This window comes from Engystomops pustulosus, chromosome 1, assembly GCF_040894005.1.
Source record: "Engystomops pustulosus chromosome 1, aEngPut4.maternal, whole genome shotgun sequence".
Taxonomy (NCBI): domain Eukaryota; kingdom Metazoa; phylum Chordata; class Amphibia; order Anura; family Leptodactylidae; genus Engystomops; species Engystomops pustulosus.
The window spans coordinates 249,665,458-249,684,046 of record NC_092411.1 but is presented as its reverse complement, the minus strand read 5'-3'; the positions used below and the strand labels follow the sequence as shown (position 1 = coordinate 249,684,046).

At 40.5% G+C, this 18,589-nt stretch overlaps 1 protein-coding gene across 3 annotated transcripts in view; it reads left to right on the top strand.

Moving 5' to 3' along the window:
* The window catches only part of CRACD (capping protein inhibiting regulator of actin dynamics), a 110,482-nt gene extending 95,084 nt beyond the window's left edge, over positions 1–15,398 (top strand). For all 3 annotated transcript variants that reach the window (XM_072124044.1, XM_072124037.1, XM_072124053.1), the window contains 4 exons: positions 1,247–4,190; positions 7,525–7,709; positions 10,272–10,425; positions 11,660–15,398. In XM_072124044.1, the coding sequence (XP_071980145.1) occupies positions 1,247–4,190; positions 7,525–7,709; positions 10,272–10,425; positions 11,660–11,817 (3,441 nt within the window). In that variant the 3' untranslated portion in view covers positions 11,818–15,398. The remainder of the gene's footprint in view (positions 1–1,246; positions 4,191–7,524; positions 7,710–10,271; positions 10,426–11,659) is intronic.
* Positions 15,399–18,589: the final 3,191 nt, after the last annotated feature.

The following is an 18,589-nucleotide window of genomic DNA, read 5'->3' as shown; positions in this document are numbered from 1 at the left end:
GGACAGGAGGAGGCTAGAGGACAGGAGGAGGCTAGAGGACAGGAGGAGGCTGGAGGACAGGAGGAGGCTACAGGAGGAGGCTGGAGGACAGGAGGAGGCTACAAGAGGAGGCTGGAGGACAGGAGGAGGCTGGAGGACAGGAGAAGGCTGGAGGATAAGGGGATACAGGAGGAGGCTGGAGGACAAGGGGATACAGGAGGAGGCTGGAGGACAAGGGGATACAGGAGGAGGCTGGAGGACAAGGGGATACAGGAGGAGGCTGGAGGACAAGGGGATACAGGAGGAGGCTGGAGGACAAGGGGATACAGGAGGAGGCTGGAGGACAAGGGGATACAGGAGGAGGCTGGAGGACAAGGGGATACAGGAGGAGGCTGGAGGACAAGGGGATACAGGAGGAGGCTGGAGGACAGGGGGATACAGGAGGAGGCTGGAGGACAGGAGGCTACAGGAGGAGGACAGGGGGCTGGAGGCTACAGGAGGAGACTGGAGGACAGTCTATATGTTTTACATGTTACAGAGTTGCATTAGGGGATATTATATTGGTCCACGGGAAGGGGGGCAAATTAAGGGGCGTTGTAGCATTTGGGGACCATCAAGTTCGATATTATACTATGCTTGAGGGTGGGACAATGGGCGTGGCTTAGAAAAAGGGGGAGGAGCTTTGTGTCCCTCTTTCTCTTCTCCAAAAGTTGGGAGGTATGCAGGTGCACGGCTTGTTATATCATGAAAAGTAATCAGAGCTGTGTGGTATAACAAGCTGTGCATCTGTGTGACATCACATGACCAGGGACAGAATCACATCCACATGAAGTAGACAATGAAGCTTTCTGTTGAATAACAGCAAACAGAGATCTAAAAAACCATAAACAATTGATACAGAAAGTATATTGGAAAATTATATAACTTTTCATTAGTTAATACTGATTAGGCATGGCCCATAACAATAAATTAAGTTATCAATATCTTATATATTCTAATGAGATAATTTTTGTATTATATATATATTTACATTATTTGATTTTGGTGAACATCTACTATACCTAAGCATATTCTATGGCTACTATTAGATCCTACTAATTTTGTGGATTGATCAAGGATATTGTTATCGGCCGTAGTTCTGTCTATTGGTAGGCAACAACAGGCATGTCCCACTTTGTCTTCTTCTTACTTATTAATTAACATTAATATACTTATAAATATGAAAGTTTCCCAAAACTTAAAAAGTATCCATTAATATTCTCTACAGGATTGTTACAGCATAGAAGATGATGAACAAGAAACTGGATTAAATGTGCATCGATCTCTCAACAAAGCCATGTATCACTCAATGGATGTTTCCAGCCAGGATATAATGGTGACTAATTATTATGAACGAAAAGCCCTTGGATTACCAGTTCCTGAGTTTTCTCCACTGACCAGAGCACAATATGAAGGGAAAAAAGATTGGGAAGATAAACATGAGGAAATGGATAAAGAAAAGAAGCTGGAAGCAGATAAACGTAAAGCAGAAGAGGAACAGAGAAGACAGGAAATCATTAGGAACATTGAGTTAGAAAGACAACACAAGATAAGAGAACAGAAAGAAAATGAAATAAAGGAACAACGCAGACGTGAGGAAGAGAAAAAACTGCGAGCTGAACAAATTTTGAAAGAATTAGAAGAACAAAGAAGGCAAGATGAGCAAAGAAAACGTGAACAAGAGGAGCAGAGACGTCTTAAAATAGCAGAAGAACAAAAAGCCAGAGAGTTGGAGCAACAGAGAGCAGAAGAGGAGAAGAAGAAAGAAGCAGAAAAGCAAATGGAGCAACAGAAAGCTTTGCTGGAAGCAGAGGAGCAAAAAAGATGTGAAATGGAGAAACTAAAGGCTCTTCAGGAAGCAGAGGAACAGAAAATGCGTGAAATAGAGGAAAAGAGAGCTGAAGAGGAGAACAAGCGCAGACTTGAGGAGCAGAGAATCCTTACATTGGCAGAAGAGCAGAGAAAGCGTGAAATGGAGCAACAAAAACAGCTTGAGATGGCAGAAGAAGAGAGAAAACGTGAGGTGGAAAAGCAGAAAGAGATTCAACTAGCAGAAGATCAGAGAAAGAAAGAATTAGAGGAGCTAAAAGCACTTAAGATGGCAGAGGAGAAGAAAAGGCTTGAACAAGAACATCAGAAAGCACTTCAAATGGTACTAGAGCAGAGAAAGCAAGAAATAGAACAAAGTGCGCTTCAGGCTGAAGAAGAACGGAAAAGGCGTGAAGAGGAGCAGCAGAGCAGTGTCCAGAAAGAAGAAGAACAGAAGCTACAGAGATCACTTCTAGTAGAGGAGGAGAAGAAGAAGCAAGACTTGGAGGAACAAAGGGTCCATAAGACAGAAGAGGACCAGAAAGGGCTGGAAGCAAAAGGCCAGAAAACTCCAGAAAAAGTGGTGGAAGAAAAGAAATTCATAAATGAGGAACCTTTACGGAAAAGAGAAATTAATGAGGATCTTAAGAAGAATGCAGTTGAAGCAAGGTTTTCCTCTCAAGATCAAGAAAGCAGTATTATAGGGAAACAGTTGCCAGAAAAGCCAAAAACCGAGGAAGAAACTAAAGAAAGTGATGAGGATTTTAAACAGAGGCAAAGTATTGAAGAATTACGATGGAAGGAACTTGACCAAAGGCAAAGACCATTTACATTTAAGGTCACATCAGGTGAAAAGCAGATTATATTTGAGAAAGTTCATTTATCTCCAGTTACAGTTGCGAAAGAGCAACCAGTATGCCCTGATACACCAGACCCTAAAGAAACTAAAGCTAATATTAGTTCCCATGCTCTTCCATCTTCCCAGTGCATTCCCCACACTGCAATTTTGGTTACAGGAGCCCAGCTGTGTGGTACAGCCGTAAACCTAAATCAGATTAAGGACCCAGCTTGTAAGACGTTGCTTGGACTGACGGAAGAAAGGAAGTTAGATATTGCCGAAACCAAAAATGAAAGAGATAATGGAAATACTAAACATATCAGCAGTAAAACAAAATACACTTCAGAGACATTGGACAACCAGTCCTTCATGGCAGAATGGGCTTCCATTAGGTCAAAAATATTCAACAAATCTGAAAATGTTCCCATGACTGAAAAGAATAAAGGTGATCCTCCATTAACTAGTGATGACTGGTCAGGAAAGACTAGAGGTGAATCTCATAACATCTTACGAAAGACAATGTCCGCTAATGCAAAATTTTCCATAACACCAGCATGGCAAAAATTTCCTGAAACTGTGAAAACTGTTGAGGTTAGTAATGAGACAACAGGAATACATACAAGTAAGGAATATATAGCAACAGTATTAGCTGCCACCACAACCCAGGGAAGGCCTACAGAAAGGGCAATGAGTGTCCAAGATGTCATGGCAAATAAAACAAAAAAGCAAATTACAATTGAAGGCGGAGCTGAAGGATGTATATTTTCTAAGGATCTTCCTTCCTTCTTGGTTCCTAACCCACCTCAGTCTCCTCGTCGTGGTCATTTAGAAGGACAAACCTCCCTCAATGCTCCAATAGCCAACACTATGAGAAGAACAGATAAAATATTGCAAGGTGCAGAGGAAAAAATAGCACCGTTTGGTGTCAAGCTAAGAAGGACACATTACTCCTTGAGATTTCATTCTGATCCTCAGAATGAACAGAAAAGGAAGAAGCGATATAGTGCAGGAGACAGTTTTGAAGGTATTCCTACTCCATTTACTGTGGGAGATGAAACAGAAATTAGGACTTTACCAGGCAAAGAATTTTCAGTTTCTCCTACTAAATTAAAGAAAGATAGTAATGTTAAGGTCTTGTTAGAAACCTCAGACAATCCAACTGAAACCATGCATGATACATTCATTTCTCCAGGGATCCCAGGTACAAGCCCACACCTATCGTCACCTAGTAAGGACAGAGTAGCTCCTAAGTCACCTGTCATCCAGCGGCCATCACTCGCTCCTAAACCTTCCAGTCCAACTCCACCATCCTCCCCACTTTCAAGACTGAGTAAAACCGAGGTGAATGACCCACATGGAGAAAGGGTGGAGAGAGCTGAACAAGGAAGTGTTACAGAGGAAGGTAAAATGGCAGGCGCTCTGCAGTCTCCGAGTCACAGCGAAAGTCTTGAACATGATAGAACAAATGTGCAATCAATTCCTTGGAGAGAGAAAGTAGAGAAAAGACCAGAGAAGACTGGAAGAGGTAACCTAAATATTTCATTTGTTTTTATACTTTTTTTATTCCTGGATTACAGATCTATTACCACTAGAGATGAGCGAGTATACTCGTCCGAGCTTAATGCTCGTTCGAGTATTAGAGTACTCGAAACGGCTCGTTGCTCGGACGAGTATCTCGCCGGCTCGAGATCGAGCATTTAGTTAACAAAACACAGTGAAGAACAGTAAAGAATACAATTAAAACATTGAACACAGGATCATTTAAAGGGGTTGTCCGAGTTCTTGAAAAAAACTAAAAGTGGCCGATAAAGGGCTGCTTAACAAAAATAAAGTCCCACTTACCTTCCGGTGCCCTCCGGTATCCAGCGCTGCTGTCACTCCGGTCCGGTCGCCATGTAAACAAACATGGCCGCCGGAGCAGCGCAAAACTCAGTTTCTGGTCGGCCGTGGCCGCGCACGCCTATCCGTCCCTATACACAGCATTGTGTATGGGGCCGGAAGGTTATCGGGTCCGACCGGAAGCTGAGTCCAGCGCTGCTTCGGCGGCCATGTTTGTTTACATGGCACCCGGACCGGAGTTACAGCAGCGCTGGATAACGGAGGGCACCAGAAGGTAAGTCGGACTGTGAAGAACACAGTGAAAGAACACAGTGAAAGAACAGATTGCAGATGTTTCGAATATCTGCTAACTTATCCGAAGAAACGCGCCCGGAAAAAGTTCGACCCGAGTAACGAGCACTTGAGCATTTTAGTGCTCGCTCATCTCTAATTACCACCAATAGGAGTAATAACTGTAAAGTAAAAGGGTAAAATAATCCAATATATTCAGATAATTTGACCAAAAACCAAGTGTTACATAGCCAAGTGAACCTTACTTTATACGAAGTCCCACTTTATAGACTCTATAGACATACCCTTCATTTTATTCAGAAATTGGTCATTTTAGAACAAAATCAATTGTCTTTTAAATGCACTTATCAGTGCCCATGTACACAATGATTGGTACCCACCACAGATAGGTGTGAAAAAATGAGACTGGGTGCAACAGGAGGTTTGGCCATTTATATGACGCACCAAGAAACTAATTAGCTAATTTGATTTTCTCTAAAATAACAGGTTGCTAGGAAATTAGGAAAAGTTTGTAAAGCCCATACAGTTCCCTATACAATGCAGCTTTTACTTGTGGGGTGATCTTGGAGCTCAGAGACTCCCTTTACAGAAAGTCTATCACCTGGATGAAGGATTGTAAACCAAGCTCACTTACATGCTGGTGTGTGCCCTCTCTGGCAGGATCCGCTCTTCTTTTAGCTTCTTATGCTCATGTTTTTACAAAAGAAGGATTTAAAAATTATGTAAAGAGTCTGAAGAGCCCGGGGCTCAAGTAACAGCTATGGAGCCTGGAGCTCCTCAGGCTTATTAGCATAATTGTTAAAAACCTTGTAAAAACAAGGGCATAAGAAGCTAAAATAAGAGCAGATCCTTTCAGAGTATGTCAGTGTGCTTGGTTTACAATCCTTCATCCTGGTGGTAGATTTCCTTTAAAATAGGTTTCTGAGCTGTTTTATAACAATCTTATTCTCTGCTGCATACAACTAAATGACCCAACCTTGCAAAATGTGGTTATGCTTTTTGTTTCCTTTATGCAGTCAGTATTATAGCTCAGCTAAATGCCTTATCGGACACTTTTTATTACCCTCACAATCTTGGCTATGGATACAATGAATTTGTCCTATATTCTTGTTGTATACAACATACCTGATTATTTTACAGGCACAATTCATCACAGATGAACCTTTAACCTGTCTAGTCAATCTGGCAGTACTTCACTTTTTAATGATACTTCGAGTTGTGGGTATAGATAGTTGCGAACTACCTCCCCTAAGTACAGTCCCCTACTCTAGTCCCCTACTCTAGTCCCTTACTCTAGTCCCTTACTCTAGTCCCTTACTCTAGTCCCTTACTCTAGTCCCTTACTCTAGTCCCTTACTCTAGTCCCTTACTCTAGTCCCCTACTCTAGTCCCCTACTCTAGTCCCCTACTCTAGTCCCCTACTCTAGTCCCTTACTCTAGTCCCTTACTCTAGTCCCTTACTCTAGTCCCTTACTCTAGTCCCTTACTCTAGTAATAATTCTGTAACTATTCAATGGCGTTTTCCTGAAATAATTAACACAATTTATTAGAATATAAATGTAGCAAACAGAATGTTAACCCTGTTACATCCTATTACCAATGTCTCATGTTGTACAGGTAGACTCAAAAATCCCAGAACACCCCTTTATTAAAGAAATAAAAGGTAAAATGACATATCTGAATACTCCAGCAAGTAAAAGGTGATGGGGACAATCTACTAGGCTATACCCAGAACAAGGCCGCCATCTGGGTCAAGGTTTACCAAATGGATGATGGCCATCATCTAGCATAACTAAGAAATCAAGAATTGTCTCAGAAATCGACAATCAGATTTGTTACAATCAGATTTGCGCAACCACCAGGAACGTTCCCTGTGATGCACAGCTATTCGATGTGATGTTGAAGAGCTAAAGGCACTGGACCAAATTTTTATGAACCTGTAGGAGAATATCTGTGTTGATAACTTCTGAACCACAGTACAGGCGGTCCCCTACTTAAGAACACTCGACTTACATACGACCCCTAGTTACAAACGGACCTCTGGATATTGGTAATTTATTGTACTTTAGTCCTAGGCTACAATGATCAGCTGTAACAGTTATCACAGGCGTCTGTAATGAAGCTTTAGTGTTAATATTGATTCTTATGACAACCCAACATTTTTAAAATCCAATTGTCACAGAGACCAAAGAAGTTCTGGCTGGGATTACAATGATAAAATATACAGTTCTGACTTACATACAAATTCAACTTAAGAACAAACCTACAGACCCTATCTTGTATGTAACCCGGGGACTGCCTGTAGATATTTCAGCAATTAAGACAATTTTAGTCTACTTTGATATTTTAAATGACCTTCTTGACCTTGATCCAATATGGTGGTTTTAAGATGGCGGTCAGCTTAAAGATAGACCTCCTCAGCCATTATTTAGATATTCAGATATATAATTGTCCCTTTTGTTACTGAAATACAAGGGTGTGCCATTTCTGCTGTTAGGGTTCAATATAATTTTGGAACCCCAAGGTTTGAAAGCACTTGACCTTACACAATCCCAACTGAAAACACTGCACTGAAGGCTGGACTCCAATGCTAGATATAATAAAGACATTAACGCTCATAGATAGCACGAAATTATGATCTCTATATATGACTAGGAGGTGGCGGTAAGCAGGTAAATCTATATTTTTATCATGATATGACATGACAGCATTAGGGTTTCTTCTTACAGACAGACCGCTGCTTCAGAGTCGGCACTCGTTGGATGGAACAAGACTGATGGAGAAAGCTGAATCGGCTCAGCCCCTGTGGATCACACTCGCTCTACAGAAACAAAAAGGATTCCGCGAGCAGCAAGCATCCAGGGAGGAGCGGCGACAAGCTAGAGAGGCCAAGCAGGCCGACAAACTAGCAAATGTAACTTCATTTTATGGGATTCTGACAAAATTGAAAATCAAAGCATTTAACATTTCAATGGGGGTCATTTATCTTTAGTCATTTGTGCATTTCTTTTTTTTCTGGGTTTTGGACTTGTTTAATTAACGTTAGAGGTTGATATATCAGGCAGCTGAGTATGTGGGATTTGTGCGACTGTTTAATTTTAAAAATTGCACAAAAGTTGCACAATCCTTCTAAAGTTTTGCCTACAACTGATCGGGACTGGGGGGATTATTTGCAACTTTTTAACCACAATTTGTGTCAAAATTGACTTTTTAATACGTTCGCATCTGGATTTTATAGATATATCAGGAACAACACTGAAAAACTTTGCAAGGCGAGTAGAAAAGTCACAAATTTTGGTGTAAATATACAAATGTGCCATAAAAAGTTGCAAATAGAAGACAAATAAAAGAGAAAATCCTAAGATAAATTACCCCCAATGTCTCTCTTGTTCATGAGCGCTGTCTATACATAGGATAGATGATAAATGGAGGATTAATGGAGGACTTAAAAGGGGGTCCCAAGCAGGGGTGGACATACCCATTGCTTGCAACTCATTGCTTGGGGTCCATGAGATCAGGAGGGCACAGAGGTTAAACTATATTGATATCGCTGAGATGCCAATACAGTTTTAGGCTTTCTCAAATCAGGGATTTATACACTCTCTGCTATTCTATTCAAAGTAGTGATGTGAATTTAGGAAGACATAATTTTGCCACAAAAGGGCCCCAAGTAATCTGTTCACATGACAAATGTACATGCATTCCTCTTCTCCCATTAAATTCTAAAAGACTGGCCATGTTTAGCAGTAGGCACCTCCATAGAGATATAAAGGGATCCCTGGCTGAACAAAGCTCTCCATGTGTGACTGTAATATTGTAATCACTTACACATATTATAATTAAAGGATAAGTTTATAAGGCAAACATGTACCCTGTTGGGCCACCATTAGCCCGGATACAGGATGAGACCGAAATGATGCATTTCATTAGTTATGTAAGAAGTCAACTGAGTCAACTGTGTTAATGAAACTGGTGTCGGTTTCCAGTTTAGACCTACTTTAACCGGTTAAGGACCGGGCCCTTTCCCGTTTTTTCATTTCCATTTTTCACTCCCCACCTTCAAAAATCTATAACTTTTTTATTTTTACACATAAAAAGCTATGTGATGGCTCATTTTTTGCGTAACAAATTGCATTTCATAGTGATGGTATTAAATATTCCATGTCATGTACTGGGAAGCGGGAAAAAAATTCCAAATGCAGTGAAAATGGTGAAAAAATGCATTTGTGTCGTATTCTTGTGGGCTTGGATATTACGGCTTTCACCTCACGCCACAAATGACGCATCTAATTTATTCTTTGGGTCAGTACGATTACAGGGATACCAAATTTCTATAGGTTTTATAATGTTTTCATACATTTACAAAAATTAAAACCTCATGAACAAAATTTTTTTTTTTATTTTGCCGTCTTCTTGTGCTTATAACTTTTTCATACTTTGGTGTATGGAGTTGAGGGTGGTGTCATCTTTTGCGACTTTTGATGATGTTTTCAATGATATTATTTTTAGGACTGTACGACCTTCTGATCACTTTTTATAGAATTTTTAATTTTTTTTTAAATGGCAAAAAAGTGCCAGTTTTGACTTTGGACACGATTTTCCGTTACGGGGTTAAACGCAGTGAAAAACCGTTATTATATTTTGATAGATCAGGCATTTTCGGACGCGGCGATACCTAATTTGTTTATGATTTTTACTGTTTATTTATATTTATATCAGTTCTAGGGAAAGGGGGGTGATTTGAATTTTTAGGTTTTTTTATTATAATTTTTTTTTTCTAACTTTTTTTTGACTTTTATTTTTACTATTTTTCAGACTCCCTAGGGTACTTTAACCCTAGGTTGTCTGATCGATCCTACCATATACTGCCATACTACAGTATGGCAGTATATGGGGATTTTACTCCTCATACATTACAATGTGCTGATAGCACATTGTAATGAATGGGTTAACCCGAAGTAGCTTCGGGTCTTCGTGAGACCCGAAGCTACCATGGCAACGGATCGCCGCTCCCCGATGACGTCACGGGGAGCGGCGATCCTCGGAAAGATGGCGGCGCCCATGCGCCGCCATCTGTTTGAAGCCGCCGGCAGCTTTGCCGGCGGCGTTCTGCAAGAAAACACCTGCGATCGGTGCCGGCACCAATCGCGGGTGTTACCGGTAAGCCTTTGCTGCAATATGCAGCAGAGACTTACCGGCTATGGAGAGGGCTCGGCGGGCGGGCGCGAACCGGTTAAAGTGGTCTAAACTCCGCAGCACAATTTTTGGCGCATGGAACATTAAATTAGACCACGCCCTCTTTTAGACCAAGTCACGCCCCTTTTCTGAATGTCACGCCCCCTCAGTTGGACAAGTCGGAAAATGGCTAAAAACAAAATCCTTATCAAAAAAAGTTATCAAAAGCCTTGATAACTGTTAAACCACCAGAATTGTGGCGCAAGTGCGTTAATATATCCCCCCACTGTGTTTTTTATAGACATCCAGTGTCCATGTAGGAGAATACAGAAGCAGATCTGGGTCTCTGCAAAAACCAGTGCCCCAGGAAGAGAGGAAATGTGAGACTGTGGTGACCAGACTCCAGCGCAGAGAACAGCTCCAGAAATCCAACACTCTTCCAACATCTGTCACAGGTATGAACAGAGCCGCAGGCCGGCATTGGAGTAATGGTTGAATAATTTTGGGCACTATTTGGGAACAACTAAACAAGCAATACTGAGCAAGAAGATAGTGACATTGGCACAAGCAGGTGGGGTCAGCAGTCCAAATGGCCCTGAGGCGGCAGGTAGCTTTTTGGGGGGTAAGAGGAGTTGACAGGCTCCGCTTACATGGGAAGAATCAACTTGTTTGAGAAGCAAAATCCTATAATTTAATAAGGTCTTTGTCTACATATGTTGGGCTGTTAACTCTTTTTACCCTGTAGAAAAATAAAATACTGCACTGTGATACACATATGCAATGTCAAACATATCTTCCAACAGGACCGAGTGCCCAAACTACAACCAAACCCACTTATTTTTCTCTAAATCAAATGTTCTTTATTCAGGCATATACATCAGTATCCATTTTGACACATACATTGGTAGTTCCATTAATACATCAATTACAGTGTATGACCATAACATTGTACAAACAAACTCCGACCCCCCCCCCCCACCCAACAAAAAGTAACCTCCTAAAACAAAAAAGAAAAAATTTCCCTCTTCCCAGCGGTCCGATCCCACCTAGCCAGAGGCTGTCACCCTCATTTTCTGTACCTCATCATCGCCACTGTACTACCCTCTCTCCTACCTCACCCCAGCCAATCCCCCTGGACTCACTTGCATCCACCTGCTAAGCAATTCCTCCGTCCCTAGTCCAGGGCAATCCAACCATTTTCGCCATTGTTCTTCAAACTTACCCACAGCATTACACTTTAGGCATACCCCTATTTCCATTCGAAGTATAGCATTTACCATTTTCTTAACTTCTGGAATGCCAGGATAGTCAGTATCCAGCCAGTGTGTAGCTACTGTTTTCCGCACCTGATATAGGATTTTGGTTATCACCAACTGTTCTGCCCTGGTAGCCTCCAATTTCCCTACACAGCCCAACACACACACCTTCGGATCAGTCCCCACTGCTACCCCAAACACTCTTTCAATCAATCTGCTAAAAACCCACTTCACCCTTGGGGTGAAGGCCTGGGTGCCCACAGAGAGGGCTCCGAGTGCCACCACTGTCTTAGAGCCTAGTATAAATTCTGGAACAAGTTACCAGGTGGACAACAAAGTTTTAGCCTAGCTATTTTTATGTATTGTGCAACGAAAATGGTGCGTTTCTGTAAATATAATTTCTTGTAATACTAATATTTTTTCCCTCTGTTAGTGGAAATTACAGAAACTGTTCCGGTAACACACGCAAAGGATCTTCCAAAGAGGTTTTCCACTCCAGATGCCACTCCTGTCTCATCAGAACCAGCATGGCTGGCACTAGCCAAGAGAAAATCTAAAGCTTGGAGCGACTGTCCACAAATTATTAAGTAGATCCCTTGTCCTTGATAGTTAGAACCTCCTTAGATGTCCCTTTCCCCTCTATGTATACCACTCTATGGTTGTTGATAGACTTCTACAGTGATAACATGTACCCTCCCCGGGGGTTTACTCCAGAAGAATTATTATAATCCTATTGTTATATTGGTCATTTGTCAAGGTATGAATGACCGTATACCTTATGAGAGACTGAAAGTCCTGTGACAAGTCCTGGGGAAAGGCGACTTCAACTACGGATCTCACCACGCCTATGGCATCACAGATCTAAATACTGTATTCAGGTAGTCAATGGCTTGTGTATATGGCTGTAGTGATGTTTCATAAGAATAGATTAGCATAGATTTTTATCGTAGCTAAAAGATAGTCACAACCTGCACAAAATGATGTCTTCTCTGGACCAATATGGCCAATACAGGTTTGCACTTTTTTTCTTTTTGATTGGTGTTTTGCACACTATGGTATTATGTGCCTCTACTACAGCGCTATTAACTTAGATGACACTTTTGGGGCCTAGTAATGTCAGAGCCCAATAGGATTTAGTAAAAATTAGTCAGGACGACCATTTTAAGTGCAAAATAAGGGCTGGCCTAATGATCTGCCTACAACCTATCACCAGCTTTGGGGATAGTCCTGTAACTTAGGCTCAGTGTGTGGCAAATATGGTGCCCATTTCTCAGTGGATTAAAACTGTTAAATTTCTGGATCTATATCTATATCGAGAAGGGTGTGAGGGTTATGGATACTGTTACCAATGTGTGATTTACAAGCTGACCACTGAATACAACCATGAATATAATGGGTATAAGTCACCAAGATTTTTGTGCCCTTAGGGTCTAACCGTGACCCGCAAAATATAGGGGGTTTTGAAAAATATGTTAAAATCAAGGTCAATAACAGCAAAAATATATATGAGAGCTGAATATTTCCTATGCACATAGTGGGTTGAAAATGTGAACATGTGGTCTTTTGGAGTTAGTGCATATCATGCGTGACTACTGTTATAGAGAAAAAAGCAGTAACTATTTTGTATGTGTAAAATAGCAAATGGTAATAGGTGTGCCTTTAGTGTGAAACAAATACATTTGGGGGCAGGGATATAGCAGGGCTACTAATGACCTCTCAGGATCTGTCCCTTTAAGGAGTGTCTGGACAGTTCCAATGAAAAGTACAAGGAGGCCCAACTACTTTTGTGTTAGTACTTTTTAGTGAAAAACAAAGTTATTTATTTTTTTGTAGAGTGAACAATTATGGGGAAAAAAACATGTTGTGGGATATTGTCATGTTGCTTTAGGAAACTATGGGTTACAGTGTTATAATTAGGATAGGGCCTGAGTTGGGCACTGCATGGCACAGACCTACCAAGAAACTCAGTCTTATACTGGCTTTGCCTTTAAAACAGATCTCCAAACAATTATGTATCATCGATTTAAGGATTTTTACATCTTCATGACTACAAGGGAGTAGAGGGAAATCTTTGTTTTTGGGCACTGACATTTAGTTACATGCTATTGTTATAATCACCATATACCAAAGAATTACCCTACGTAATATAGACCTTTATCCATACATAGTACCCCATAGTGCATGCTGCCCATATATCGCCACCTATAGGTACACTTCAACACTACATTCAATGGCAACTTTATTTGATTCACAATTACCAGTCTACGGAGAAGGGCGAGTTTCCTTTATGTCAAGATGCTGAAACCATTCCTTGGAGATTTGTTGGGTATACGTACGCACTGAAAATGTCCTCTTATGTCGCATGCGTAAGGAGCAGACCGTGCTGAGATATCATTACTGTACAGGGTAGTGCAGAGGCTTTACTGTATGTTAAATGGATATTGTGATCATAAAGGGGAACATGGTTGCAATATTAAACAAATCGGAATAGGTAATTTCAAGAGAACTTTCTTTACAACATTACCCCACCACAAACCTCAACTATTGATACCAGGTAGGATTGAGTTGTCATGTACCCCACATTTCGAACAGGTCACAGGGGACAGAGAGGTCGTCTGTAAATCAGGGACTGTAATAATTTAATAATCTATGACCACTGGACAAGACTGAATAGTTAAACACGTGAAGAACTACTTACAAGAGGGTAAAGAGCTCAGGAACATTAGAGGCCCAGCACATGGTACTATCTGCAGTCCTAGTCTGTAATCCCTATTAGATATTAATACAGTATTTAGAAATTAATATTTTTGTCAGATTAAATAAACTAACTAGTACATTTATAGTTAACACTGAAAATACCATAGAGAAGTAATGTTACGCTTAGAGCTTAGAAGTAGACGAGCTAGGGTTATTTTTATTTATTGTGCTAGAAATCTCCAGAATGTTATATGCGTCACTATCTTCTCCAACATCCTAGATGTCACCATAGGCGAATGTGTGTCACTGTAATGATGTATAGTGTATTGTACCGACCCATCCATTAGATACTAGGAAGCCCTAGTATCTAAAGAAGAAGTTCAGATTAGAAGAATTTGTAATTTGCAAACATTTGGTTTCCTTATTTATGCAAAGCCTTACCCCTGGTGACACAAGCGGCTCATTTGTAGAAATATAAGAATTAATTTTCTCTAAAATTTCCGGAGAGGTAGTAACACGCCCTACGCAAAGCTGGTTTTACTTTTCAACAAACTTTGTCCCATATCGTATTTTTGCCTGTCCTATATTTATGCACATATGGAAAAGTGAGATATTGTCTGCATTAACAGAGAAGAAGAGTTTTAAGGTTACACAAGAAGATGGAGACAAGGGAGTAGGAGGTGAAACATAACATACAGTATTTTTCGGACTATAAGGCGCACTGGAGTATAAGGCGCACCATCAATAAATGCCTGCTAAAACCTCTAGGTTCATATATAAGGCGGATTGGAGTATAAGGCGCACCTGATTATAAAGATGTATGACCAGCAGGTGGCAAAGCTGTGCACAGATCAAGGCAGCTGTTGTCTGTATGATTCATATATAAGGCGCACTGGACTATAAGGTGCACCTTTGATTTCTGAGAAAATCAAAGGATTTTTTTGTGCGCCTTATAGTCCGAAAAATACGGTTTATAGTTATAAGCATAGGCTGCTGGGGCAAAGTATGAATAGATATTGTATGAGGCTAAAAACTAATTTTTACTCATCCCATACACATCATTACCTCTCTGCAATGTACCAGTCACAGAACATAGACCAGGATGGGCACTGGAGTCAATTTGCACTTAAGTGGAAAGTTAAAATACATGAATTCAGTCCTAGGGGGAGATTTATCAGAATCAGATAGCCAAATCAGAGCTCAGCTCTTATTTTACCACAGCTCTTTATTAATATTAAAGCTCTGATTGGTTTCCATGGGCAACTACAACAGTTTTACCTCAGACCCTTGTTATAAATCTCTCCTATTAATTTGAAAACTTGGCTTGCAAGTTTATTGAATTTGGTTCAAGCAGGGTCGATGTCAAAGTGACTTTGCAGTGTCCTGTATTCGTTTGTGCAATGGAAAGTCGCAAAACAGCATTTGCCCCACAACAGTGCAAAAACAACAACGCTCATAGACAAAAAAAACCAAAACAAACAATGGTACATCACCCCCGGAGAGTCTACATAAGGCAAAACTGCTAAACTGTTGCAAATACTGGACAACTAGTAATTTATACAAAGCTTGAGGAAAGATTATTTATGCTTAAAACTTTCTCAATGATATTTTATTTATTAGGTGTAGGGGGAGATTCTGTATTTTATAAAGGTGTAATGATCACTTTGTTATCTCATATATGTACTGCAATGTCTAGGAACAGAGCACGTACATTTGCCATAGTATACATCTGACTCAGAACAAAGCTTTTCTACTCCTGCAATAATCTAGGAGAAGTAAAATAGAAGGAAATATTAGGAAAGGAATAATAGGAACAGCAATTGGAAAATCATCATTATTTTTAAGCCCTTAATAGAAAAATTTGAAAATGTGTGCATTTTGACTACCTACCTAGTGGGGCATCAAGATCTGTAAACATTGTAGATACAGGAGGGTATTCCACCTCCATCATTACATATGAGCTAAAGTCCACCTTATTTTGTTTTGTTACCCTTATTGCCTTGTTTCAGGCTACATACAGTATACTACAGGTCGCCAAAAAAATGTCTACAATTGCCCAAAGAAGCTAGAATCTAATTTAAAGGAAACCTACCACCACAAATCTACCTATAAAGGTAGATCGGGTGGTAGGTGAATCAATGGGACGTGAGGATAGCCCTTTTAAGGGCTAATCCTCACGTCCCCGCACTTTTTTGTAAACTTTTATTACCCGAATATGTTAATTTTGTTATGCGGCTACTTGGGCGTGGAGTAGCCGCATCTGAGGTTACACGAGGCGGCTACTCCACGCCCCGGTAGCCACTTTACCCCTCCTACTCACCATGTTCGGCGCGCAGCTGCTCGTAGCTGCGCGCCCTCGTCCGCCGATCCTGCCGTCTGCGCATGCGCAGAACAGCAGGCCCGCGCCTGCGCGGTCACTGCTCCGAAGCCGGGGCTGCGCAGGCGCGGGCCTGCTGTTCTGCGCATGCGCAGACGGCAGGATCGTCGGACGAGGGCGTGCAGCTACGAGCAGCTGCGCGCCGAACATGGTGAGTAGGAGGGGTAAAGTGGCTACCGGGGCGTGGAGTAGCCGCCTCGTGTAACCTCAGATGCGGCTACTCCACGCCCAAGTAGCCGCATAACAAAATTAACATATTAGGGTAATAAAAGTTTACAAAAAAGTGCGGGGACGTGAGGATTAGCCCTTAAAAGGGCTATCCTCACGTCCCATTGATTCACCTACCACCCGATCTACCTTTATAGGTAGATTTGTGGTGGTAGGTGCCCTTTAAATCACAATACCTAAACTTTTGCTTAAAGTGGCCGTCTACTCATATAATGCTCCACAGGACCCCACTGCTCCCTACTTTATTGGTAACCAGTGGAGTTCTGAGAAGCATTGAAATGGCCTCTCGTTGGGAATTGGTAAGTAGTGTGTCCTTTAAAACCAGTTCTATAACGCTGCAATGCACCACAATTCCTTGGATATTCCTTAAAAAAAATTCCATTTGTGTCAGATGCTAAGGAAATGTCATAGGTCCACATTCAGGTTCTGCTGTGTGACACAGATATAATGTCCCCATAGCTAATCATAACCGTGGCTTGTCGCAAAGGCCGTCAGTCCGAACTGGAGCATCAAATCATAGGTGTCAGATAAAGAAGGACCCACCTCTATGTCCACAAGGAGGGGGGATTCCCATCTCATATACATTTACGGCCTACAAGTGCTTTCACACAACCTTGTGTGATCAACACACATCTAGTTGGCTTAAATTGTTTTTGCATTTTTGGACCCTGAAAAACAGACAATAATACAACAACAACATAAAAACAAGAGAACCTCTTGACATGCATCAATTGTTTCAGCTTTTATAAAGGTAGAGCCTAAAAATTGGTAAAAAAGCTTGCATGGCGTACAGAAACTAGCATTAAGGCTGCAATATTCAGTTCGGATATGAATATCTGAAATAAAATCCAATGGCATGACTGTTGAAAAACCATCCTGACCAACATGACACTGAAACCAGCCATATGTATGTCTTATGCAAAAAAAAAAAACCTAACTGTAATACCACTCCGAAACTGAAGGAGTGCTGTGAGAACACCAGTCATCTTTTTTTTTTCTATTCTAATTTCTATTTAAAATGAATATGAATTTCTAAAGGTTGGTTTACATGTACATTCTTCGTTAATATTCACCGCCAGTAAATAAAGGGCATTCAGTTACCTACTATTTATCACCTACTGCAGGACATCACAGGGAGGATGATTTTTTTTTCTACACGTCTCTTAAAAAATTAAGAGAGGCATTCTGATAGCTGATCAGTAGTCACTACTACTAGTATTTCTACTACTATTCACAAACAGTCACCGTTTTCCGCAAATTTATATATTGATTCTGCTTTCAAAATGGCTGCCTCCACTGTAAATAATCAAAAAAGTATTTGCAAATGACATCCAATTCCTGTAAATGACCCTCAGGCTTCCACGGGTCATAGAACAATATGGATCACTCCTCCTGTATAATACAGTAACACCGCTCTCATTTGCTGTGGACGATACCCGTGTGTGGGACATACAACTATCTTATCGGTTTACAAATACAGTTGTGTATAAATCTATTAACATGTAGCGTTGTGCAGTTTTTGTTTATTGTACTTTTTTTTTTATTTTTCCAAGTACAATGGTTTCTTATTATAAAATATTACTTTGGACTAAATTATTAGCAAAAAAAACATGAAGTACATATTCAGTGTCATCTCCATAGGAATACTCCGGAATTCAGGATTAAGATTAACTTAACTTTGTGCTAAAAGGTGTTTTGGGAAAAGTACAAGATATAAAATTCTTATAATGTGTAATTTCTATTTCAGTTTTGTCTGTTATAAAGAGGTCCATTAAAAAAAACAAAACAAACTACAATAAAAAGTATGAACTTTTTCAAATGTTTCTTTTAATCATTTAATAATAGAAATGCTATAAATACATTTGTACAATGTCATATACAATGTCATATGGTTGATATATACAGGCAGTCCCCGGGTTACATACAAGATAGGGTCTGGAGGTTTGTTCTTAAGTTGAATTTGTATGTAAGTCGAAATTGTATATTTTATAATTGAAGTTCTAGACATTTTTTTTTCTTTTGCCCCAGTGACAATTGGAGTTTAAAAATTTTTGTAATTGG